General features: G+C 41.9%; 1 protein-coding gene across 1 annotated transcript in view; it reads right to left on the bottom strand.

The window, feature by feature from the left end:
• The window catches only part of EPHA4 (EPH receptor A4), a 146,479-nt gene that overhangs the window by 59,858 nt on the left and 61,370 nt on the right, over window positions 1–25,251 (bottom strand). Inside the window, exons 4-5 of the mRNA XM_060151999.1 lie at window positions 23,360–23,515; window positions 5,490–5,828 (exon numbers count right to left, since the gene is read on the bottom strand). Coding sequence (XP_060007982.1) covers window positions 5,490–5,828; window positions 23,360–23,515 — 495 coding nt within the window. The remainder of the gene's footprint in view (window positions 1–5,489; window positions 5,829–23,359; window positions 23,516–25,251) is intronic.

Here is a 25,251-nt window from a genome sequence, read left to right as displayed (position 1 = left end):
AACATAATATGTCTAATTAAAAGACAGCCAAGAAAGAGAGAATGGGAACTTACCAGTTGAGTAATAAAAGACAGAATACCTCTTGTACTTAGTTATTTTCTTTTCTCTTCTCATTATTTTGGTTTTATTAACTTTATCACTACTTGACAAAGAACATTCACTGACTGTTTTTACTGTAAATAAATGTGTTAATCAACAGACGGGTATTGAATATCTGTGCTGTGCAGTGGCATTACAATGAGGTTCCTGCCACTTTATCGTCAATGCGGTATTTTCTTGCAGTTTTCTTTTCTTTTCTTTTTTTCTTGCAGTTTTCTTAACGGTCCATCCTAGGGAACAAGGCCAGTCTGACAAGCAGCACCAATTCATCTGATGACAAAGCAACTAGGATTCTTCACAAGAGGCCCCAGAGGGCCTTTTATAACTGTCTATCCTCTGAGAATAGTGCTGTGAGCCCTGTGTTCCCAGCATGGAGCGATGGAACCAAACAAAGACAGGTTGGGGGATGGAACTCTGAGAAGGTGGGCATTGCTATGAAGTCATAAAATCTGGTTTTCAAGCATGGCACTAGAGCAGAGTTTCTCCATCTTGGCACTATGGACTTTTCAGACCAGATACTTTGTCAGGGGGCCGTCCTGTGCGTTCTAGGACGTTTAGGAGCATCCCTAGACTTGACCCAGTAGATGCAATAGCACTCCCCATCCTCCTAGGTTTTTTTTTTTTTTTTTTTCATCCTCCTAGTTTTGACAACTAAAAAATGTCACCCAACGTGGCCTAATGTTTGGGGAGGGGTGTGGAACACCTAGCCTAGAAGAACAGCTTGAAAAGGATGGAGGAGAGGCAGGATTCAGATGCATTCTGATAATTCTGCTGAAGCATTTTTGGAAGGTTTTCCCACTCTTGGAATTGCCTTAAGAGCCAGTTTCTGAACAACATATGGAAATGAAACCCTCCTTCAAGCCCATACTTCATTGCTCATGGGTATATTTCTGGAATCACAGAATTTTAAAATTGGAAAAGATCTTAGAGATTAGCTAGGTTCAAATAATTATGTAACCCACTGAATATCTGAACTTGCCCAAACCCAGCGTGTTAAAGATATTTTGTCACTAGGACATGACATCCGTGCTAAAGAGAGACGATCAGACATATTTCATTGTAAAGCATCTAGAACAGCACCATATGCAAAGTAAAAGTCAAAATGTTATAGTTGTCCTGGGTGCACCTTGGGGTAAGTAGAGAATATCAGCCATAGGGGTTCATCACGATTTAAAACAAACAAAAGAACCTAGAGTTCGGTCCAGCCCCAGAGCTGGGAGACAGGTGTTGGGGGAGGTTTAGGGGGTGCAGAGTGAAAACTGGTTCGGTGATATTAAGGTCTACTGCCGGCTGCCATCACAGCATTTTTAGCAAAAAGTCACAGTTTTGTTGCTTGGTCAGGAAAACGTTGTTTCATTTATACAGCATTTCTCTCTCCTAGACACACATCCTGCATTCATTTCCTTGAGATGGTCCACTTAAGTAAAAGTAAACTGAAGGAAAGTCACCTAGAAAACAAATCACCCAGCGGTCTGCTTATTCATTTTTCATAAGCATCAAAACCATCTCTTCCTAAACAAAAGACGGAACAAACACCACCTCTTCCAAAACAAAAGATGGAAGGTGGAGGAAGGAGAAAGAGTTTTCCAGGGATTCTCATTTTGTTCCGGTTGGACTGCAATGGAGGAAAGTAAGTGTAGGGAGAACATCCATTTTCCTTGTCCGATGTTTTCCTCTGGGGCTACTTCTGCTGAAGCCTCCCCATCCTTGCCTTCTCCTCGCCTCTACTTCATGCTCTTGGCCTGGGGTGCGGGTGGAGGCTTAGGAAGAGGATCTGGGAGAAGTCGTAGACATTCGGGTGACCTGAGCAGAGCAGGCTCTGTCCTGGGAAGGAGCCTGCAGTCAGCCAGCTGGGTTACACTGTCCCTGGGTGACACTGGGGCCGCGTCACCATATCCAGCCCTTTTGGCTATAGATACAAAGCTCACATCCTTTCATCAGCTGTTCGGCAATAAAGTTGGCACTCTGAGTTAGCTTTGTCTTGTCTTCTGCGTCAGTTGGGTTTGAACTCAGGAGGGGAGGAAAAGGGTGTTACTAGCTCCTTAAGACACCAACTGTAAGATTGAGGTTAGAATGGTTTAAATAACCACGTGAGAACACTGGCCCATTCACACCACATCCCACAACTGCATGATCAAAGCCCAGTTAAGACCCCCATCTCCAGGCTCAGATACTCAGAGTCTGGTCTCACAAATGGGGAGATGCCAAGCTGACTACAGGAATGCTATTAAGTATCTCATAATTTTAAAAGAAAGCAACTTTCTCCTTTTGGGGGCAGGATTCTCCCCAAGTTCAAGTGCTGGCTCTGATACGAGCTTAGGTGTGTTTCACCTTCACGGTGCTGTTCAACTGTGACGGTCTCAGAGGTGGTGATGATAAAACCAGGAATTCTACGTTTTGTGTTTGTTTTTAAATATGTTACCACCGGTGAGAGAAAGGACCCTGTGAAAACAGAGCAAAAATGCAGAGCCATGAAACTTGGTGGCCTCCAGGTGCTTAAAGCTAACATTCATTTATTCTATGTATTCCTTATAGAGTGAGACATCATTGCCTATAGAGGTCCCTAAGGAATTTAATTTAATGAAATGATCAGAACAACAGCAATTAGAATATAATTGTGTGTACGTAAATATGTATAGGGGAACTTTGATAGAGTTTATGGTTGCTACATTCATCCAGAATTTTGGCCTACATTATTAATCTGCACTACTATGAAGAAAAGGTTTGTTAGTCAAAGATAAACCATCCCGATGATTTTGAATTAGTGAACTCCAAGTCGCTGTGGGATAATGAGACGGCACTGTGCACACACACGACTCTCTGCTAAGCAGGGGCCTTCTGGCTGGCCACATAGGAGGTCTCCTTATTGAAAGATTTATTTTTAATTTTGAACAGCTTCCCAGCATTACCCTTTACGAAAATTAAAATAAGGAGCTGGAATTTTGTCCTATTCAGCAAACCTCCTGGCAGGACTGCTCGTCGTGTCAGAGAAAACCTCATTGTGTCAGAGGAATTCCCTGTCCACCATTTCTCTAGATCTAGAAGAATTACACCTACTTTTTAAATAAAACTTTGACTTTGTTTCCTTCCCAGGCATAATGTTTTTGCACATTTTCTTCTTCTGGAGGATTTCTGGCCTGTCTTCCTTGTGTTCTTTGTGCCTTCTGGCTTGGTAGGGGTTGACATAGTCCCTTGGGGCTTACATCTTTAAATATACAGAGTCAGAGAAGTCTCCCCACAAAATCTGTGGGAGCCAAGCCTGTCCTCAGCACATCTCCCAGAGGCTACCCTCTGCCAAAGAGAATGACTTCACCTTGTACAGCTGAGGCTTCAAAGGTCCATTCCTAGTTTTAATTCCATTAAGAACACAAAGTAGTGATGTACTGGAAGATAGCCGGAAGAATACAGGGGGGCTGAACATAAGAATATTGATTGAATCATAAACCAGATTCTCTAGGGGTGCAAAGACCACTCTGCACCTTCTTGGCTCCCTGTAACTCAACATCCTAGGTTTCCCAGGACCTATGTGCAATATTTCCTGCCTTCTTCCAAAAGACAACTAATAAAAAGCTGGCATTCACAGAGTCCTTGTGATGCTATCAAAACCTCCTAAATTGGGCTTCCCTGGTGGCGCAGTGATTAGGAATCTGCCTGCCAATACAGGGGACACAGGTTCAAGCCCTGTTCCGGGAAGATCCCACATGCCGCGGAGCAACTGAGCCTGTGCACCACAACTACTGAGCCTGCGCTCTACAGCCATGAGCCACAACTGCTGAGCCCGTGTGCCACAACTACTGAAGCCCGTGCGCCTAGAGCCCGTGCTCCATAACAAGGGAAGCAACCGCAATGAGAAGCCCACGCGCAGCAACGAAGACCCAAAGCAGCCAAAAATAGATTAATTAATTAATTAAATAAATTGATTAAAAAAATAATTTAAAAAACCCCCCAAAACCTCCTAAATCATACTAGCCTTTGTAGAGAAATAAAAGCGATGACCACAACAGTGTTCACATCCTAGAAGTGCAGAAATAAAAGGCAAAAACATAACAAGAGGATCTGTTCACACCACATATTTTTAAAGACTGGTCACATCTGTGTGACTTAAACTACCTTCTGGGAAGATCTGTCAGTCTAGCACCAATGCAAAATCTTCCCTCAGTCTTAACTTTTTATTTATTCTAGAGAGTTCAGGGAAAAGTGGAAAAAGAATGACTTTGGATTGGGATACTGGAATACTCACTATGGAGTCAATCAGTACAGATATATTTTACTTAACTATTGAGTGCACTTACTGAAACTCTCATCTAAGGGAGCAGTGCACTAAGAGGCGATAGGACTGTTGGCAATTTATGATCCTTTTCTGATGAAGTGGGTTGTTCTTAAGAGCTTCACAAAAGGATAAACCACAGTCCTTTTTTCCTGCTCCCCTTTAAATCCCCAGAAATAAATAACACGGAGGTGGCAATGTGAAACATGTGGTAGAAATCCAGAATGGAAAATTATCATGAGAAAGTGTGGAAACTTCTTTGGGGGAAGAATGGGAGTAAGTGGGTCAGGAGCAGAGCCTAGAAATCTAGATTCTAATTCACACTTTGGAATACCTGATATTCAAGATTGGATAACAGTTCTGCCATTACCGCAGCAGAAACTCTCCATGAACAGAAAATGCTTTCCAGTCATCTGAATTAGAAGAGGAAAGTGATGCAGGAAACAAGGCAAATTAACTCTCCTCCTCCACCTGTCAAGTGTGAATTTAACTATGAAAGTGGCTACAAAAGTAGCATGTGTTTGAAGGAACATTTTGTCAACCACACAGAGCAAGCTACCCATTAAACCATTCATCATTCGCAGGCTCACCACCTGGTGATTCCAATAAAGACCCGTGTCAGTTATTCTTTAATTTTTAAAATAAAAAAACAAGCTCAAAACTACATCCACTAATGCTGTTGTTGGAAAATACATCAAATGCCAATATAGCACTCTGTGTTGGTAAAAATCAACTTTATATTCCTAAATAATATGTAAATGTGCTGATATCTGACCATGACCTTGTGATTAAAATGGCCCAGACACATCCCTTACAAGAGAAGCCTAGCATGGAATGACCCAACCCAATGTCATCTGTTTTCAACCAGACACTGTCTTAGCCTTCATTTAATCTCCACCACCTAGTACAATGCATGTTACACAGTTGGTATCCAAAAAAATATCTGCTGAATGAAAAAACATCCTTCTAAGTATCTTTTGTATTATACTGCAGCTCACAGGTTTATGATTAGATCCCTGTAGTTCTTCTTCAACTGGAGAACTTTAGCATCCTTCATGGATATCAACACAAGCTCTTTCTCCATAAATGTTTAGATAGACGGTAAAGTGGAGCCAATCCCTACCTGCTTGGTTGGTGGTCACAGTGACGGACACAGATTGGTCTGGGCTAGGGTTATACTTGGATACGCCATTCACTGCCCAGATTTCAAACGTGTAGTTGGTATGAGCCAGGAGGTCAGTGATGGAGACCTTGGTGGACTTCAGTCCGTTCTGCTGCGGGGTGTAGTGGACCCCACTTCCGCAGGGTCGGCACTTGCTGGAGTCACCTGGTCCACATTTCTTGCACACGACGTTGTAGGAAATATCCTGGCGGCCACCCGTGTTCTGAGGACTGCTCCATTCCAAGTTCACTGAAGTCTCGTTGACATTTGAAATCAAGTTTAGAGGAGCAGATGGTGGACCTGGAAAAAGAAAGAAACAAAACAAAACATACTATCACATCAAGAACTGAAACTAGCCTCTGGAATCTCTTGGAGCTTATATTCTTCTCTGCAGCTACAAGAAGCAAGACGGTCCTGTTTGGCAAAGAAAGCCAAAAGCAAATCAAGCCAGCAAAAATCTTTTAAAAGAGCAACATGATAGGGAATTCCCTGGTGGTCCAGGGTTTAGGAGTCCATGCTTCCCCTGCAGCGGACACATGTTTGGTCCCTGGTCGCGGAATTAAGATCCCACAAGCCGTGCAGCCAAAAAAATTAAAAAAAAAAAAAGAGCAATATGATTGAAGGCTGTATGTGTGAGTGTCATTCTCCTTCCTGAACAAACAAATGTAGTATTGACTGCCACTATGAGACTTGAAACTACTCTATATCAAATGGGCTCCAAGCCTGACTTTCCATCTGAAGTGGCCAGGCTTTTTTTCTCATAACTTATCTAGTCTTAATCTAATCATCTGAAAGATGGGTATATGAATGTGTTTCTAATTCCCAGGGCTGTTGTGGGACTCTGGTAAATTAATAGTTATATACCACTTCTGAAGATAAATGATGATTCCTAAGTACGGTGCGTCACCAATATGGAATAAAAATAACTGCACTGTATAGATGCGCCTCTTCAGTCTGACATGGCAGTTGAGAGTTAAGCTATTTATGGGTAATTAAGTAGGAACTGGTTTAACCTGTTTGCAGAGATGTCGAAGGTACAGTTGTTGAGAAATCTCAACTCCAGGGCAGGGATTGTGCAAAGACTCCTAAGACCCCATGTCCTGTCCTTCAACTGACCGGGGCTGCACCAGGCTCTTCTTATGATACACATTTCCACTGACATCAAAGGTTTCCAAAATATGTCTGGTGGCAGTGGCTGTTTTGAAACAGAACTGATTGCAAACAACATAAATGGTTGGTTTAAAAATAGTAACAATAAATAAGACCACAGACTCACAATGAACCATCTCGATTCTTGCTGTAGATTAGTCTCTATGCCAAGATGTTGTGACACAAACTGTCTTCAGGGAGAAGAATCAGGGTGAAACAGAAAAGGGGGAATTTTCCTAGTCTGAGCTGATTCCAAAGGTCTAAAAGATACCTGCTGCACTCTAGGAAAAAGTATTGACTCACTGCAACAATTGGAAGGTTCTCTCTTTTCTTTCCTCTTTCCCAATTCCAAGAAAAGAGCCAAAGCAAGTTTCAGTGACAATCTGAGGCTTCTTGCCTATTGTTTCTATTCTACTTCTAATATATTTGTAATGACTGCTTTCAGGGAAATGTGTCCATGTTCCCCAGAAAAGGAGGTTAACCGGAAGCCTGCATGAGGTCAGGAGAAGCTTTACCTAGTCAACCATAACGGAATATACTGTTCCAGACTAGCCATCGCCAGAGAATTGGAAGAGGTAACTTTTACGAATAAGGAGTCATGTTCAGTATTTATTACTTAGTTCACAGTGATGAATGGCTAAAGGATTTTGGTAATAATATTGAATAAGGGTAATTCACTCTCCTTTTCTCTTTATACAACTTAATTGAAGCCTTTATTTATTTATTTATTTTTGCGGTACACGGGCCTCTCACTGTTGTGGCCTCTCCCACAACAGTGATGTGGCCTCTTCCGGAGCACAGGCTCCAGGGTCATGGCTCACGGGCCCAGCCGCTCCGCGGCATCTGGGATCTTCCCGGACCGGGGCACGAACCCGTGTCCCCTGCATCGGCAGGCGGACTCTCAACCACTGCGCCACCAGGGAAGCCCGAAGCCTTTATTTTAACAAGGTAAGCAGGACCTCCCAATCTCCCTGGGAGACTAATTACCGACAACCTCTCTCTCTTAATGTTAAGACCTGGTCCCCATCCTGAGAACCTTAAAGGAAAGACAGTGCTGTAAAATTTGTGTTAAAGGTAAGATTGCCCCCACAGAGGTCCTCAGAAAGGAAGCACAAATTTCCTTCTTGTTTAGATTCCAAATTTATATCTATGGTCCTTAGTAGAGTAATGGAAAACAACAAGATTAAGTAAATTTTTTTTGAATAAATGATTAGAGCTATTTGAAATCACAGACTCCTAGAGCCAGATAAGATGTTAAAGATCATTTGGCTAAATAGCCTTATTTTATAGATGAGCAAATTGAGAGCCAGAAAGCAGAGTTGACAATACTGAAAGTTCACGCAACCTAATTAGTGACAGAGTCCAACTAAAATCCCAAAGTACTAACTCCCACACTCTGGGGTTATTTCCACATTAAAGGTAAAATAACAACAAAATCAGTAGCTTCAGCCAAAGTTTGAGAGGTAAAGATAGGAAAAGGGAAGGTGTATCTTCAATCCTGTTCAAATTCTGTAGCTGTTTCTTTCCATCATAGTGAAATTGATTGCTAGTCTGCCGCTGAAGTTGACCACAGCTTGGTTCATAAAATGAGTCAAGCCACTGGTTCTTATTTTGCTGTGATTTTCAGGGTTAAATAAGAGTGACTCTCAAATGCATTAACCTCCTTGCCAAGGTTCCTAGTCCACTTTCACATGGGAAAATGTGACACAATGAATCAAGCACAGAAGCAAAAAGTCAGTAATTAGTATGTAGGACGGGGCATGGCAGTGTCTAAACAGAGAAGAAATGGAGCAGAAAACTAAATGGTCACAGGACTCAGAGATATAACGCTGCTACGTGAAAAAAAAAATACAAAGATGCTGCAGGATTTCAAAATGGAGGGCTGGCATTAAAACAAGACGCAGTGCGGAATAGCCTTCTTCCTTGGGTCAGTGATTCTTAAAGAATCTACCCTGGGGCAAATGCTCAACGGAAGACAGAGAACTAAGCAAGTTCAAGTTCAATGCTGCCTCCACGAATGGTTTGGTGACTTGTACTGCGTATGTGTTATGTTTTGTTGCCATAAGGAGTGATGGTTACATGGGGGCACAGCAGCAGCTTACACGTTGGACTATAGCCAGAGAATTGAGGTGGGGGGAAGGAATAACAGGAGTGTGCACCTAGTAGATGATTATTTTGGCCTCTGCATAAACCTGGGAAAGCACACTTGCTTTATAAATTAAAATCACAATGGTGGTTGTATTGAGTTTTTCCTTTTCAAAAAAACTTTGCCAATTAAAAGATGGTAAACACATCAGCTGTGTTTCCATGTATAGGGAAGGGCCATCTCTCCCTCAGAAAAGAAAGTATCCTCTTCTCAAGAAAATGAAAAAAACAGCATGGCCTTTAATACAGCCAAGTCAATCTGGGCCCAACGGTCATACTTAACAGCAGCATCTTAAAATAGTTACCTGTAGAGAGGACTAAAGAGAATAATATAGGCAACATGAGCAACACTGAGTTTTCTCAATAAACACAAGGCATCCAGAAGGAAAAAAACTTAACTCTTTTTTTAAAGTATTGAAACCCAGCAGGACTCTGTAGGGCGTTCCTGGGGACAGATCCCCATGGCCCCTCTCTCTTGTGTGTGGAAAAGCTTTAGCCTCCTAGGCCTTCCCCGAGTTCCAAAGAGCAATTTAATCAGGGAAGTGAGAATATGCAGAAACAAAGGAAAACAGTCAAGCGAGACAAAATAATAATAGTTTAGCCATAAAACAAAGTCAAGGACCTTTAATTCCTCCTCAAGGGCTACAGTTAATATCCTGAACCATAACCTTGACTTGTTCTGTAGATACTAAAACCCCCATCAGGTAAAAGAAGCTAATTGCATGCTGACACAAGCACTAGACCCCAGGCCAGTTGGAACCAGAAGGTCCATGACTGAGATTCCCAAAACATCACCCTGTTACCTCACCATCAACCAATCAGAGAATTGAGCATGAGCTGATCACATACCTTGAGACTCTCTCCCTCACACTGTCTTTAGAAACCCTTCCCTGAAAGTCATCAGAGAGTTCCAGTCATTTGAGCATTAGCTGTCCATTCTCCTCACTTGGGGCCTGGAAATAAATGCTGTACTTTCCTTCACCACAACCTTGTGTCAGTAGATTGGTTTTGCCGCAGGTCAGGTGAGCAGGCCCAAGCTTGGTTCGGTAATAGCATCATATCTAGATACTTAGGAACAATTAAATTTCTGGCAAATGCTTGCCTTTCTCATCAGAAATATGCCCACCTCTAAATGTCTCCAATTTCAAATATGAGATTTATAACTAATAGGGATAATCGTACCATTTAATTTTCTAGTCTCCATATTGACATCGTATGTACCAAGCATACACCAACATCAGGTAGCTGCAGGTCATTGTGAATTATAAGGTTTTATGTCTTCCCAAACTGCCCACTACTAGCCTCAATGTAGGACTGGCAGTAATCCTGCTTATGAGATTATTCCATATTTCAGGGCATTATTTCTATTTCCTACTCTGTTTGGAACATGTAAAGGGGTCTTGCTAATCAGACACCCAGTACATATCTGTTTCTATCACAGTTTGTGTGCTCCTCAAGAGAAGAATTGATGTCTTCCTCATTTCCCAGTATCTCCTATGATTCCTAGTTCAGAGCAAGCTCAATAAACTTTTGAGGAGTCACGAATGACTGGATGGGAAACTAACAAGGTCCTCTAATGCATCTTCTGCCCATCTACCTACAATGTTATTTTAAGCCTGTTAATTAATACAAGCTTCTCTGAGATAAGGCTGTACTAGCCAGCTTTTCACATACTGATTCATTACCATTAAGCCCTGTAAACGAGTATCTCAGAGTAGCTAGTTTAATTCAAGTTCTTCTTTTCTACATTTTAAAAATACTTTGGAACAAGTAGGGAGGGCTATGTATCATATAGAGGTGGTTTCTTCTGTTAGGAGGGACTGTGGAACCATTTAATTACTCAACAAATATTTATTGTCTCCAGTATCTGTCACCTGCTCTAGAGGAGGGAGGAAAAAGAAATATTCGGATTCATTTTGATACTCTCCTGGATAGTTGAAGGAAGGGGCAGGAAATCAAAGGGGGAAGGAAGAGACTAAAGGAAGTTAAATATGGACCACGTGAGCATCAGGAGGATGGAAGGGCAAGTACTCTTTCCTCTCTTGTTTTTCGAGCTCCACAAGCAGCCAGTATGGCTGGAAATTCAGAATGTGGGCTCTATCAATTGAAGTTTTGTTAATTTGGGATTGGTTATTATGACTTTTCTTCCTCCATCTTGACTTCAGGGAATGATTTCTTCAGGCATGAAGCTCTGGAAAACTTTATCTCTGAAGACAGTTAATTTTAACGGTTTCATGGGCCTTTTCCTTATTAGCCTTTATAGAAGCATGGTTTTTCTTTTAATTTTAGTTTTATGAGCAAAATTAAGACATTTTAAAATACAAATCAATCAAATACTGAAGTATATTTAAGGGGATAATAAACATCCTTCCTTTACATTTTTGGTTTTATTTGTAAAACCTGCTTGATATTCACATATAAGCCTAAGGTTCTCTCTTCCTGCATCAAAGAATGGGGCTAGCGTGCTAAACTATTTTACAGTTCTCATGTTTAGAATGCCTTTCACATTTTTAACATAATTTAGTGGCATGGGTAATAGCTTAACTACTAGAACAAGAAGTCAAAGGCAATAACCCTTAACTTACTAACCCTTTAGAACAACATTCAACAAACCTCTGTAAAGGGTCAGATAGTCAATATTTTAGCCTTTATGGGCTATATGGTCTCTCTAGCAACTGTTCAACTCTGCATGGTACCTTGAAAGCAATCAAAGACAATACCTAAACAAATGCATATGACTGTGTCCCAAGAAAATTTCATTTGCAAAAACAAGGGAAGCTGAATTTGACCCTCAGACCATAGTTTCCCAAGCTCTGCTACAGGGACTTTGATAGGAGCGAAGCACTCTCTTCCCATAAAGATGATGACTCGTAATTTTGCACATAATTCTAGGGACTTCAAGCATACTCTGAACTAATCTAAGGAGATCACACCCCTGATTTACACACTTATACAGGTCAGGTAACAACTCTGGTTTCTGAAGTCCGAGTTACACCTACTTTCTTTGATTAAGCAAGGAATAAAATACAGAAAATATTATGGCCTATGTTTTGGGTTTCTCATTGCTCTGACAGAAATGGCCTCTGTATTTCTTGCCACCGTGGATAAATTTAATGAACATCCATTTGCTTCACGGGTGTGAAAGACTTTCTGTATCGCACAGCAGGTGCTGGTGGAAGGTGCTACGATGGGTAATTATTATTTTCTAGTGGGATGTCAACTTGCATTCAGTTGACAGGAGTTTGACAGTATGAAGTCCCCAAGAAACTGTAGCCAAGTTACAGCAGAAGCAAAGGACTAATCGCGTCATATCCTGTTACATCATAAAAGAAATCTTGATCTTCCTTAACCTATCATGTGCTTTCCTCTGGGAAAAGACAAGCTTTCAGAAATGAACCACACACTATCTAGAGAAATTAAATGAATGTGACATTTAACAAGGGCAATATTCCAAGAATCAAAGAAAATTCCAGTAATTCCACAAATCATAATTCTTCCCTCCCATGTATTAGACGAAAGTGTAATTCCTGAGTAATTTAGAAAACATACTTGATGGCTTATGCCAGGATTTAAAGTAGCCCATTTAGGACAACCTGATGTTTTACAAATACACATGAGATCTGTAGGAGGCTTAATAAAATGGTTCAAAAAGGATCAGCCAACAGTAAATCCAAAGTCAAAAATACCTCCATTGTGAACTTGGGTGTTTGTTATAAACCACCCCATGGAAAGTCTAGGTCAGGATAATTGCACCTTAGGTACCCCATTCCAAAGTCACAAGTCAGGTAAAATTCACTTCTTTATTCTTAGAGCAAGTAACTGAAATTTCAGCAAATGATGGAAACCCGCTTTGAGAAACGCATTTAAAAGTAGGTTCTGCCAAAGGGTTTAAATCTACATGGACACAAGGTGAAACGTGCCGCATGAACCTGAAATTTCTGTTACTTACAACAACTGAAGTGCTAGCAGACTCCAGGACCAAAGGGTCAAAATAAGTCAAGTTTAAAACTCACATTGTCAGTAAAACTTGAAACCTGCAACTCAAATTCTTTAGACTTGGTAGTTGTGCCTGGAATTGTCCCCTGGCTTCTTCAAGAGCAGCCCCCTCCCCGCCTCCCCCACCCCCTGGGGGGCGTGTCTCAGCTCAAATCTCACCTGACCACTCTCGGCAAAGTGAAATTCTTCCCTTTCCTCTATTTTAACCCTGTCTCATGATCTTTGTTTTTTCTTTCTTGTGAGAATTTTACATTATCTTGTTTATTATTCCCATGAAAACAGGAATCTTTTCTCTTTTCCGGTTTATGAGCATCTTCCAGCCCTTAGAAAAATGCCAAAGGTGTAGTAGATGTTTACTAAGTATCTGCTGAACAAGTGAAAGAAGGATGATTCTTTAAGCCCAGTCCAGCTCACCCCTCAGAAGCATCACAGCCACAGCACTTCGGTATATCACATCGCAAAAGGCAAAGGTGATGGGGGAGGAAAAAACGGCAATTACATGCTAAAAGCTTTAAAAAAAAAAAAAAGTCTGCAACCAGGGCTAGGAGATAGCTGCTAGGAAACCAAAGTAGCCAGGCTCAAGTATAAAGCAGCTTCCAAAGCTATCACACACTTCTAATACTTAGCTGATTTTTAATCACCATTTTAAAATTCAATGCCTGTGCCATGAAATTAATTCTGGATATGGAAGAAACATTCCCCCAGAGCACGGGCAGAAACATAATTCTTAAATGATCAATTTCTTGAAGCGCTACTGTCATGCTACTAAAAGGCCGAGGCAACCAGGACAAGACAGAGCTTCCGAGGAAGAGGCACCTCGGGTCTTGAGTTCCATTTCGTAAGGCTTCATTAATCATGTACAACTTTTGGACTGTCAATAATACTTCAGTGCCTTAGCTGTAAAACCCTCTAACCCTTCAGATAAGCCTTTGTTAATCTCTCTCCAGCTGAAAGACAGGTTATAAGGCAGAATAAACAGTTGGGGTGTGTAAGTTTTGACTCTGAAACAAAGCCCATGCATCCCCCCTGACAGTTATATACGTGTCACTACTAATTGCCTTCTCTCAGACTTTGCTGCTGTGGGTGAGTTTACATGAAGACTGCTGCTGGGACACCTCTTCCAAGATGTATGCACAGCGCGTAACCTTTTATAGCGGCAGTTTATGTGTTTAACAACGAATAGAGTCGAAGCAGAACTGCCCATGATTAAAAAACAGAACCATTCCAACACATCAATCACTTATTACTGTCACGAAAAATTCTTGGTTTCCTGTAGAGGTAACTCCTTGCTGAAAGTTTGCTATCACCTATTTTTTCGGTATATCTATTTTTCCTAGGAACACCCAGGAACCATCTGTCTTTTCTTTACTAGGTTAATTGCAGTTGGAGTTTCTTTATTTTAAGATGACTAGTTTATGGCTGAAGTGCTTTATACAGTTAACTCTCAGTTATCCATGAAGAAGTTACAATATGGAAGACCACGAAAAGTAATTTTTTAAAGAAATTTCTAAGTATTTTGCTTTAGAATTAGCTAGCCTGTGAATTCATCTCTTGCAAAGTCCTTTTTCATCCTTTATCTCATTTAAGCCCCATAATAAAATCTGTCAGAACAGTACTTGTTACCCCAAGCAATCTGATGACCAAAAACTAAGATATGAAAAGTGAAGCAACTCACCCAAATTCACACAGCCGATATGTGCGAAGATAGGATCAGAAAGCCTGATTCAAAGGCTAAAACGACCCCCTTCCCAGAGATACGGACAATTCAAAGGAAAAATGAAGCATATCTACGAATTCTTTGTGGACCCAGCTGGAGTGTTCTCACATTTCTCCTGGCTGCCCTGCCCTTCAGGCTGAAGTTCGCTGGCATTACCTCCCAGATGGTGCTCTGTTCTCTCTGCCTGGTTCCTACATTCCACTCAAGAGTAGGAGTTTTTGTTAAAGATGCTTTCCCGGGTGGAAGGTCACGGGAGGGTGGGGGGCAATTCTATCTATGCAACAGGCCTCTCCCCTCAGTCCATCTTCTGCCGAGCTGTAGACGGCATGTAGAGCAAGAGTCAGCTATGACAGGAAAATCAAAATGCTGATAGCAGAGAAGGCATCCACTTCTCACCCCAGGGGATCTCAGGAAAGTGTCTAATTGACCTTGTTTCACAGAAGCATGCTGCGCACAGCCACTGTAGGACTTCCAGGAGTCGTGTCAAAAGTGCTATCCAGAGATGACGGGGCTCGGGTGGTAACAAGCCATTCTTAATTATTCATGGTGGTGGAAAAATTGTAATAACCTGGCTAAATGACGCTGGCAGAAGAGTCAAGTCTTTCACTTGGGCACACATTCGTGTTCCTCAAACATATGCATGTTCCAGCTGAATCCACATTGTACTATTAATCCCGATAAAATGTCCACATCGGACTGCTTATCTATATAAAGCTAGAATAAGGTTGGAGGATAAAATGCTGAGGCTAAGGTAGCATTTTTGAAAAATAACTCAATGAGCTGATATCTGATCTTTACTGAATACCTTAGAACTTTTAAAATTTTACCAAACGGCAAGTGATCAGCCTGGGGTCTGTCTAGTGCTTTCCATTAAGCACACTTGATGCTTTTTTCCCCTTATATCCTTAATTGTCTTTAGACAAGAATCATACGCTTGGGTTCTTTAGAGGTAATTGTTTCTATTCACAGTCAAAAGGCTGAAAGATAACTTAAAAGGAAGAAACAAGGATGTGGTTTACTCACTAACTGATGTCAGACCTTGAACTAGAGATCTAACTAAAGATGCAGCTTAAAAATGGAATGGGTGGAAGGCTGCATCTGAATCATGAAAATGGCTTTGGTTGTTTTGATCAGTTTTCATGGTCCAGAGGACAGGCACATTTGGTGGCCTATCAGCTGGCTTAACAGGCAGTGGGACCGTATGTTCTGCCTTAAAAACTACGTCACATGATCTGGAAAAGGGGGAGTTGGTGTCTTAATTGAGTTTTTGTCCTATGGAATGCAGTATGAAACTACACTCTAATATTGCAAATTTTATAAATCACATGAAATAACCAAACCTTAGATTCAAGAATTTTCATAAAAGTATGTTCTCAAAAAAGGATTGATAACATAGACAATAAAATGTGAAGTGGTTAGGGATCAACCAATGGATCTTCTGAAACACTTTCGTGAACAAAACTTTAGGAATCTTTGGCCTTTATTCTCATTCTTCCACTAACTAGTCTGTCACCAGAGCCAATTACACTCTCATTGATCAATTTCACAGAACGTCCTTCCTTCCATCATTATATTATTAGTTACTTGCAGTTCCAAGGCAAAAAGAAATATGCTTTTGGGTGGGGAAGAAATGTAGTGTACTTGAAACTGATAGCTACCTTTTATCCTGTGGTTTATAACATCAAAGTCTCCTGTTAGACATCCCTTCCAAAATCCCTTAGCTGGACTGTTAAGCATGTAAGTCTTTGGGGCAGAGATGAACATCAGTGGAACCTTCAAGGGCTTGTTGGAAAATGGATATGAGATTTCCAAAATTAAAGCACTTAAAAAATGAAAAAAGGGCTTTCCTGGTGTCACAGTGGTTGAGAGTCCGCCTGCCGATGCAGGGGACGCGGGTTCGAGCCCCAGTCCGGGAGGATCCCACATGCCGCGGAGCGGCTGGGCCCGTGAGCCATGGCCGCTGAGCCTGCGTGTCTGGAGCCTGTGCTCCGCAACGGGGAGAGGCCACAACAGTGAGAGGCCTGCATACCGCGGAAAAAAAAAAAAAGAAAAAAGTCTCTCTCTTCTCCTGACCTTGGAAACAAGTAAGGACGATGTTATTTTAATTTGCATTCAAATGTTAACAACGCAGTCACACAGCACCACTGGGATCCACATCGGGTTTCCACTGAAGATTGCTCATCATTTCATTATGGTTCATTATGTGGATAACTGTCAGGAAGCATTAGAAGGGAGGGCTTTGAGTAATAGAACTGAAATGGTAATTTTAAAACAATACATTTTCTAGAGGAAATACAGTGGTGCGATAAATTCAATTAGAAAAGGCAAATGTAAAGACAAAGTAAGTGATGCTTTGCTGTTTGGAGCTAGGCTGTTTCAATTTCTTGATAACCTAAACCTGCAGAAAGCTCTCCTCAAATCAGGACCTTTCGTCACAGATCTTGGTAAATTTGCCCTCATTAGCACTGAGCTCCTCCACTACAAATTGTCTTAAAAGCTGCAATTTTGGAATATTTTAGGCCACATCTAAGTATCAATCCATCATTCTTTGTTTGTTTGGCATAGCTGACTGAATTATTCAAGGCCGTTTACTTACAGACAGATTCGTGAAGGCCCTTCAAGTTGGCAATCTAAAATAATAATCTCTTATTTACAGAGTGTCCCCAATCATGAGGCTCTAATAAGTTTCATCAAACAAGTTAAACAAAGAGGACCCAACAGCACAAGGACAGATTTCCAATTGAAAAGTACAGAGCACCGTAATGGTGCTCAGAAGTAGAAGAGGCAAAATAACAAATCAGTTCTTTCTTTCCAGATATACAAAGCCAATTTGCTTTTTCACAAGGCATTTTTTCCAGTCCATTTTGAAACACAATGAAGGATTGGAAAGTTACCTTAAATGTAATACTGGTTCTGTCTTCCAAAGGGGGAAAAGAACACCGACTAGAATCATTGAACGAGCAACTGAATGACTAAGGCTTCAAGGTCTCCCAGCACTGCTGATCACCAGACTACGTTCCCCGACTACAAGGAAAGGTAAAGGGAAGGGGAAAGAGATCTGGAGGAGAAGCGTTGGTGATCATCAGAGTTAAAGGACATTGATTTCATTGATAAAAATCACACTGACCAGTCGGAATGGCCATCACTAAAATGTCTACAAATAATAAATGCTGGAGCGGGTGCAGCGAAAAAAGAACCCTCCTACACTGTTGGGGGAAATGTAAATTGGTAAAGCCACTATGGAGAACAGTATGGGGACTCCTTAAAAAACTAAAAATAGAGTTCCTGTATGATGCAGCAATCCCACTCCTGGGCACATATCCAGAAAGGACGAAATCTCTAAGTCATAAAGGTATGTGCTCCCCACGTTCACAGCAGCACTATTCACAGTAGCCAAGATATGGAAGCAACATAAATGTCCATCCATATATGAATGGATAAAGAAGATGTGGTACATATATTCAGTGGAATATTACTCAGTCATAAAAAAGACTGAAATGCTATTTGTAGCAACATGGATGGACCTAGAGATTATCATACTAAGTGAAGTAAGTCAGAGAAAGACAAGCATCATGTAATATCACTTATATGTGGAATCTTAAAAAAATGATACAAATGAACTTATTTACAACACAGAAATAGACTCACAGACATAGAAAAACTTATGTTTACCAAAGGGCAAAGGAGGGGAGAGGGATAAATTGGGAATTTGGGATTAACAGATACACACTACTATACATAAAATAGATAAACAGGGACCTACTGTATAGCACAGGAAACTATATTCAATATCTTGTAATAACCTCTAACGGAAAAGAATCTGAAAAGGAATACACACACACACACACATATATATAACTGAATCACTTTGCTGCACACCTAAAACACTGTAAATCAACTATACTCCATTTTTTTTAAATCACATTGAAATTTCTTCTAAGAAATGGTTCATGAAAGCAAAATCCCTTAATCAGCTTAGATGGCATCCTTGTATGTATGGAGGCCTGCGTGTCTGCCTTGCTGGCAACGTCTCCAAAAACCCTGTTGACTTTCTTGACTGATGTCTGTGCCTAAAGGGAACACTGACATTTCCATTCTTTGGCTGTAACCTAGTAACACAGTGGAGACTCCACAGTGCCTGTGTTTGATTATGCAACTCCAAACCAGGTTGGATTTTCTTCATCTGGGAGACAAATGAAGTACTCGATTTCCATTAAGGGAGAATGTTCAGAACACTTGAAATCTCTCTCTAGAGTCATCAATGAGCTGAAGAAATGGCCTGAAAGTGACAAGGACAGAAGGGAGGGTCTCCCATCACATGGGATCCATCAGGGAGGCTCTAAATTCCTACTGGCTAAAAGTGGTCCACAGACCAGCAGCATCTGGGGACTTGTTAAAAATGCAGAATGTCAAGCCCGACATCTCCTACCAATCCCTAGGTGTCTTTCGCATGATTCTACGCACACTCACGTTTAAGAAGCGTTGTTCTTACTCTCTATTCTAACAGGTACAGATTATTTTCTTGAAAATGTTCACATGATGCCTCCATTGAAAACTGCCTATCTAACTCACAGCCATTTATGCTAACCTAACCTAACCAGAAGCTCCATCCAAAGTCCTCCTAGAGATAAAGTTTATTCTCCATTAAATTCTCTGAAGTTCTCCAGCAATGTCGACGGTGTGAAGAACTTCTTAGGTGTTTCCTTCTAAATTAGCCAATGCTGCTTGTATTCCGGGTCTAATCGTTCTCCAAGTGAACAAAAACCTGATTTTACAAGCCAGTGGAGCAGAGTCTCTCTTTGGCCAGAAGAATGAGTCTCAGAGAGTGTGTTTTATTTCTTCATTAGTGTGCCGTCACAGTGAGCGATCACTAAACTCAGGGCTGCATAAGAATGTTGGGGTTAAAGACAGCATAATGAACAAAGAAGTCCCTGATTATCATGGCTGTCAGCACAAGGGGATTGGGTTTGTCACCTGGCTTAACCAACTGGGAAGAACTGATTAGAGGCTGGAATCACTTTGAAAGGATCCCTGATGTTTATGTTCCTTTCCAACCCCACATCTTGTCAGGAGAAGCCGATAAAGCTGGGGGCGGGGCGAGGGGGAAGGGCTTAATTTTCTGGGTTATTTGATCAAGGGGTTCTCTGAGAAACTCCCACTGTCTTCTCTATTGAAAAATCTACCACCGCACTGTCCAATGGAACTTTCTGTGATCATAGAAATATTCTATAGCAGTGCTGTTCCGTATGGTCACCACTAGCCACATGTGGCTGTTGAGCCCTGAAATGTGGCCATTAAAACAGTCACGTGTGCCTCGTGGCTACCGTCTTGGACAATGCAGGTCCACTGTATTCACCAGGATGGAAGAAATCTAGAAGGAGAGCCGTAGGCTAGCATAGATTCTAATTCTTTTGTTTAATTTACTAGTCTATCTGTTAGCAAAATATGGTCACCTCCCAGATTACCCCTATCTCAAAGAGGTCTTAAAGAGTCTTGTGTAGTTAATATTTACTAAATTAAAAAATAAAACTTAAAAATTCAACTCTGTAGAGAAGTGGTCTCAACCTTGTCTGTACAGTAGAATTATGGGGGCAACTTTTGAAAATACTGATGCCTCAGTCCTACCCCCAGAGCTTCTGGAGTACAGTACAGCCACTGGTAATTTAATCATGTAGTCAAGTGAGACAATCCCTTTAGGGGGCAGTGAGATGCACTGGCTGTCTGCTGTGGAGGTCATTTGGGGAAGGAAGTGACCAGCTGGGGATAAAAGAAGAGAACAAACATTCGTTATATCCCTACCATGTGCCAGACCTTTGCAAATATCTTCTTGTTTAATTCTTCTTCTTCTTTTTTAAAAATATTTATTTATTTATTTCGCTGCTCTGGGTCTTAGTTGCAGCACGCAGGCTCTTCATTGCCACGTGTGGGATCTTTAGTTGAGGCATGTGGGCTCTTTTAGTTGCAGCATGCAGGATCTAGTTCCCTGATCAGGGATCGAACCCAGACCTCCTGCACTGGGAGCACGGAGTCTTAACCACTGGACCACCAGGAAGTCCCTTCTTGTTTAATTCTTAAAACCACCTCACAGGTAGATAGTGAGAATCCCATTTTATAGATCAGTAAACTGAGGCTTGGAGAGATTAAATAGCCTCTCAAGTGTGTGGTATTAACATCAGCACTGTGTTTCCTCTTAACTCAGTCAGAGAGATACAATAAATGCAATGATCTTGTTAGGAGAGTGTTAAGGATCACATATTGCTTTGGTATTTTCATGGGTCTCTTATCAATGGCACAAAAAGCCACCTCTCTTGAAAACAATCTCTGAAAAATGCAAAAGTTACTTTCATGTTAAACTTTCAGGTCTAACCATAGGCTAAAATCAATATTTTCTTTCTCTCATTTGCGTAGTCAGGGCAAAGCTAATAATTTACTCCTACAGAAACATACAACTCCAAGGGTTCAGAAACCACTTTCACACATATGGTAAACATACCAGTAACTCAGACATGTGGCAACCTTTGGGGTCTCCCTAAGCTCCCACACAGTAAGCTGCAAGAATTAAGTGATTGGCCCATGGCCCCCCAGAATGCTAGATAACAGATCAGAATCATAAGACTAAAAATACCTGGGAGAAAAAGCCAGGTTGCCTTGCCATCAGAGGTGAATTTTATGAGGTTCACCATCAAGCCCCAGCCTGGAGAAGACTTATCTGTGTGGAATGTAGGTGCTGGACTAAATGATGCAAATTGAGGGCAATTATCACACTGTCGTCCCACTATATTTCCCTTTGAGCTTGCTGTTATGCCCTAAAATCTCAACTGGAGAAATGTTGGTAGTGGGTGTGGACAGAGGAGGAGAGTTTATTATTAAACTAATTGCACACAATGGAACATAAGAGCAGAATATTTAGATTGGAAAAGAAACAGGCTGGACCTGAGCATATCAAATATACGTGGCATCCAGAGAAAGTACTTAGTCTATGGAAGGAACAGAAAAAGAAGATGAAGAAATCTTCGTCCAGTTATGTTTACAACTAAGCCTGGCCCTAATATACTCCTTCCCTCTGAAAATGTGTGCATGAGCTAAGGAAGAGGGCAAGAGTGCCCCCCAATAAATAGAAACTGTGCGAGTCTTCTGGTCTTGCAGCACCACCACCAAGCTGGGGTGTAGTCCTGGTCACGACCCCTAACATCTCTGAGCTGGTAGTTACCTCATCTCTAAAATAAATATAATGTCTAGCTCGTAGATTGTTATCATATGAGCCCTATGATAAGTTAATCAAAAGTGCCTAATGCATCACCTGGTATAATGATAAAATGGTTGTTGTAGTTATTAGGACAATAATTATTATCCTCTCTGGTTATGAAATGAACTCCGGAGGGTACAGCAATTTCAGTACAAATTTGGGATGGTCCTGACGTTTCTCTGCTCACTCCTTTTTTTGGTTGTTGTTTTGCTTTTTGTTTTTGTTTTTGTTTTGTTTTTTACAGTACGCGGGCCTCTCGCTGTTGTGGCCTCTCCCGTTGCGGAGCACAGGCTCCGGACGCGCAGGCTCAGCGGCCATGGCTCACGGGCCCAGCCGCTCCGCGGCACGTGGGATCTTCCCAGACCGGGGCACGAACCCGCGTCCCCTGCATCAGCAGGCGGACTCTCAACCACTGCGCCACCAGGGAAGCCCTCTCCGCTCACTCCTTTTAAAGGTGGTCTTTGACTGGGCTAGACAATGGCCCCCCCAGCTGACCCAACTGACTCCAAACCAGAAAAACAACCTGCTATCTGCAGTGATGTTTACAGGCCAGCCAAGATGGAATGTACGGTAGTTAAGGAACAAAATAATGAAAGTCCTAATGACAGTAAAAGCTAACATCTGTCAAGTAGCATGATTTTATACATTTTACATAGTATGTAAATAACATGAGTGTACTGAGTAGCAACAACCATGAGGGAGGTACTATTATTAGACCATTCTACAGATGAGGAGACTGAAACTTAAAAGGCTAAATAGTCGTTTGGGTACTAAATGGTGGGCTGCGAGACAAAGCCAAAACCTGTGGAAAGCCCCTGTGGCTGGCTACTCAGCTCTGTCCCTCCAAACACAGTCTCAGTCAATGAGAACACAGGGGTGGAATACCCGGGCCCACCACTCCCTGCTCTGGTCAAGGTCATAGCCACTGCAGGGTCTATGAATCCCAGAGTATGCATGAAAGGAATGTCAACCCCCGGAAACACTGTCCACGTAAAGTGTGAGAAAGGAGTTCTCTATTCCCCTGCATACCGAGGTGCCAACCCCATCCACTCCTTAACCCAGCATGTGTTCAGTGCCTATCATTAAACAAGCATTTATTAGGATCCGGGTCTAAATGTTATGAACACAAAACTCTGAGGAAAGAAGGAAGAAGGGTAATGACATTGCAGGCTATGACATCTGTGCACAGAACTGAAACCACTTGCCCACATGTGATCCCATCCTATACCTGTTTCCCTTGCAGCTGTCACTCTTCCCCAGGAGTCCTAGATGAAACGGTAAAGCCGTTTATAAATTCCAGTCTCAGCTCTAATTACACTGTGTCAGACAACCCCTGAATGTTCAATCTCTGCTCCACCAAGTCGTCTGTTGGCAGCTGTGCGTCTTGAAGGCGACAAACTCAGTGAGAAAGAGCCTTTCTTTCCCTAAGGATTGCCCCTGCTCTGACTGAGAAAAGATGCACGTTTCATTTCATTTGCCCCCTGCATGGTTATCCTGGGAGAAGGCCTAGCAGTGCCCTGCTAGGTGGAAATGAAAGCTGTTGGCATCTAAGAAACGGGAGATGAGCGTACAACTTACGGGTGCAGGGCATGGAGGCAGCATCGCTGTCGGCTCTGAAAAAGCCTCGGTCACAGGTGCACGACGTGGCCCCTTCCCAGACAGAATAGCTGTGTGGTGGACACTTGGCACAGCTGGCGTCTGTGGACAGGGCCTTGTAATATCCAATTTTGCAAGCTAAAGGAAAGCAGAAAAAAAAAAAAAATCAACATAAACCCCTGATAACATAGCAAAGCGAAATGTTACCTCCTTGATTCAGAAGAAAGGAGACATTTTTGCTAATCACTAGTGAGCATCTGGTTTGAGATGCAGGTAAAACAACCCAAAACATTTGTTGATAACAGTCACTCTTTAAGAGCCATTAACATTACGGTCAGGTGGCAAAGCCCTGTGGAAAAAAAATTTCTTAAAACCAGTTGTGTCAATAAAAGCACAGCTGAAGTTTACCCCGCGCTTCCTACATGCTTATATGCATGATGCCGTTTGATCCTTACGGTGCCCCCTTTCCACAGGCACTGTTACTAGTCTTACCTTGGAAATGAGGAATACCAGCTTTGAGCGGTAAACTGTCGGCACCAGACCATGCATCTGGTAAATGTCAGGGACCAGCTTTGACTGCAAGTGCTCGGCCCCCAAAGCCTGTACTCTTGGCCCCATGCTATGGAATCTGACAGCATGGTTTTGAACCAAATAGCTGGAAGTGTATCCCAGCGCCAACAAAAAATTGGTAGGTGATTATTTCCTAATTACGCTCAGCTACAGAGAGAACCAAAGTGAAAGACCAACAGAAGCAACCAAGCATAAAAGAAAAGAGTTGGTAAGACATGGATCATGATTTCAGGGGAAAATAATATAAAACTACCCACGGTAGATTCTGGAATATAATATGTTCAGATTTTTTTTCAAGATTGGCAGATATTGGCGTTCATTTTCAAATTCATAAAACCCTCACGTTTCCCCCTTCCTCCATTTTTCCAACGCCGCCCTCCCTCTGCACACACAGCTCAAGTGGCTGGTGGAGAGAAAACATGGGCCAGGGCCATATAGTTCCTTATGCACCTGACACGCTTTCCATGACCTCATCTAACATCACACTGACACCGAGGACCGCTCTGACTAATGTGGAAAGACTCAATAATTCTGGGAAATCTCACTATAAATAATAATTAATAGCGTCTTTCTCTCCCTTTTCTTTCTCCCCTATGCCCTTCAAGATCACCTCCCAAATCTGTCTCAACCTCAAATAAAAATTGACTGACACCATCCATATTAAACCCACAGTGACAAGGCCATTAAAAATAAAGTTATTTTATGAGACCAGAGGTACGATAAAAATGTTACAGTTACCCACAATCTTTCCAGTATGATTCCCTCTCAATTTTCTCCATTTATCACACACTTTGGGTATTTCTAAATTATCAAAAATATCAGCTGGGAGAAGGGCCTTTTCCATCAGCGTGACCACCGCAAGAGACCAACCGCGCCAGCAGATTTTACTCAAACCAGCAGATAAAAAGAGATCCACAGAACTATGTGATTCTCCGAGGAGAAATGGCCACATTCCCTGTCTCGTTACTCATCCATCAAGCATCTGTACGGCTTCAAGTTGCAGTCTGTTCCCCCGTCCAGCACATCCTGTTGGTATTTTCTTAATCACGCTCTGGTAACGGCAGGCGGAAACGGAGTTCAGCAGAAGCACCAGAGAAGCGCGCAGTTCCTTCACCATTATTAACTAAAGTTGCTTATGGAATTTCCTTTAACGAGCCAAAACTTTATGGCGTGTGGAGCACCGACAATAAAAGCGCTCGGAGATCAAGCTCTCCCTTATTTGCTTTCGTCTGTCACTGGACCGCAGCATCTTAGAAAAACAAGTTGCTCCAATGACTATGACTGAGATTTATGTCTCAATATGA

The sequence above is a fragment of the Lagenorhynchus albirostris genome, chromosome 6, assembly GCF_949774975.1.
Source record: "Lagenorhynchus albirostris chromosome 6, mLagAlb1.1, whole genome shotgun sequence".
Lineage (NCBI taxonomy): Eukaryota > Metazoa > Chordata > Mammalia > Artiodactyla > Delphinidae > Lagenorhynchus > Lagenorhynchus albirostris.
Note: the sequence above shows the minus strand (reverse complement) of the source record. Positions and strands in the feature narration are given on the sequence as shown.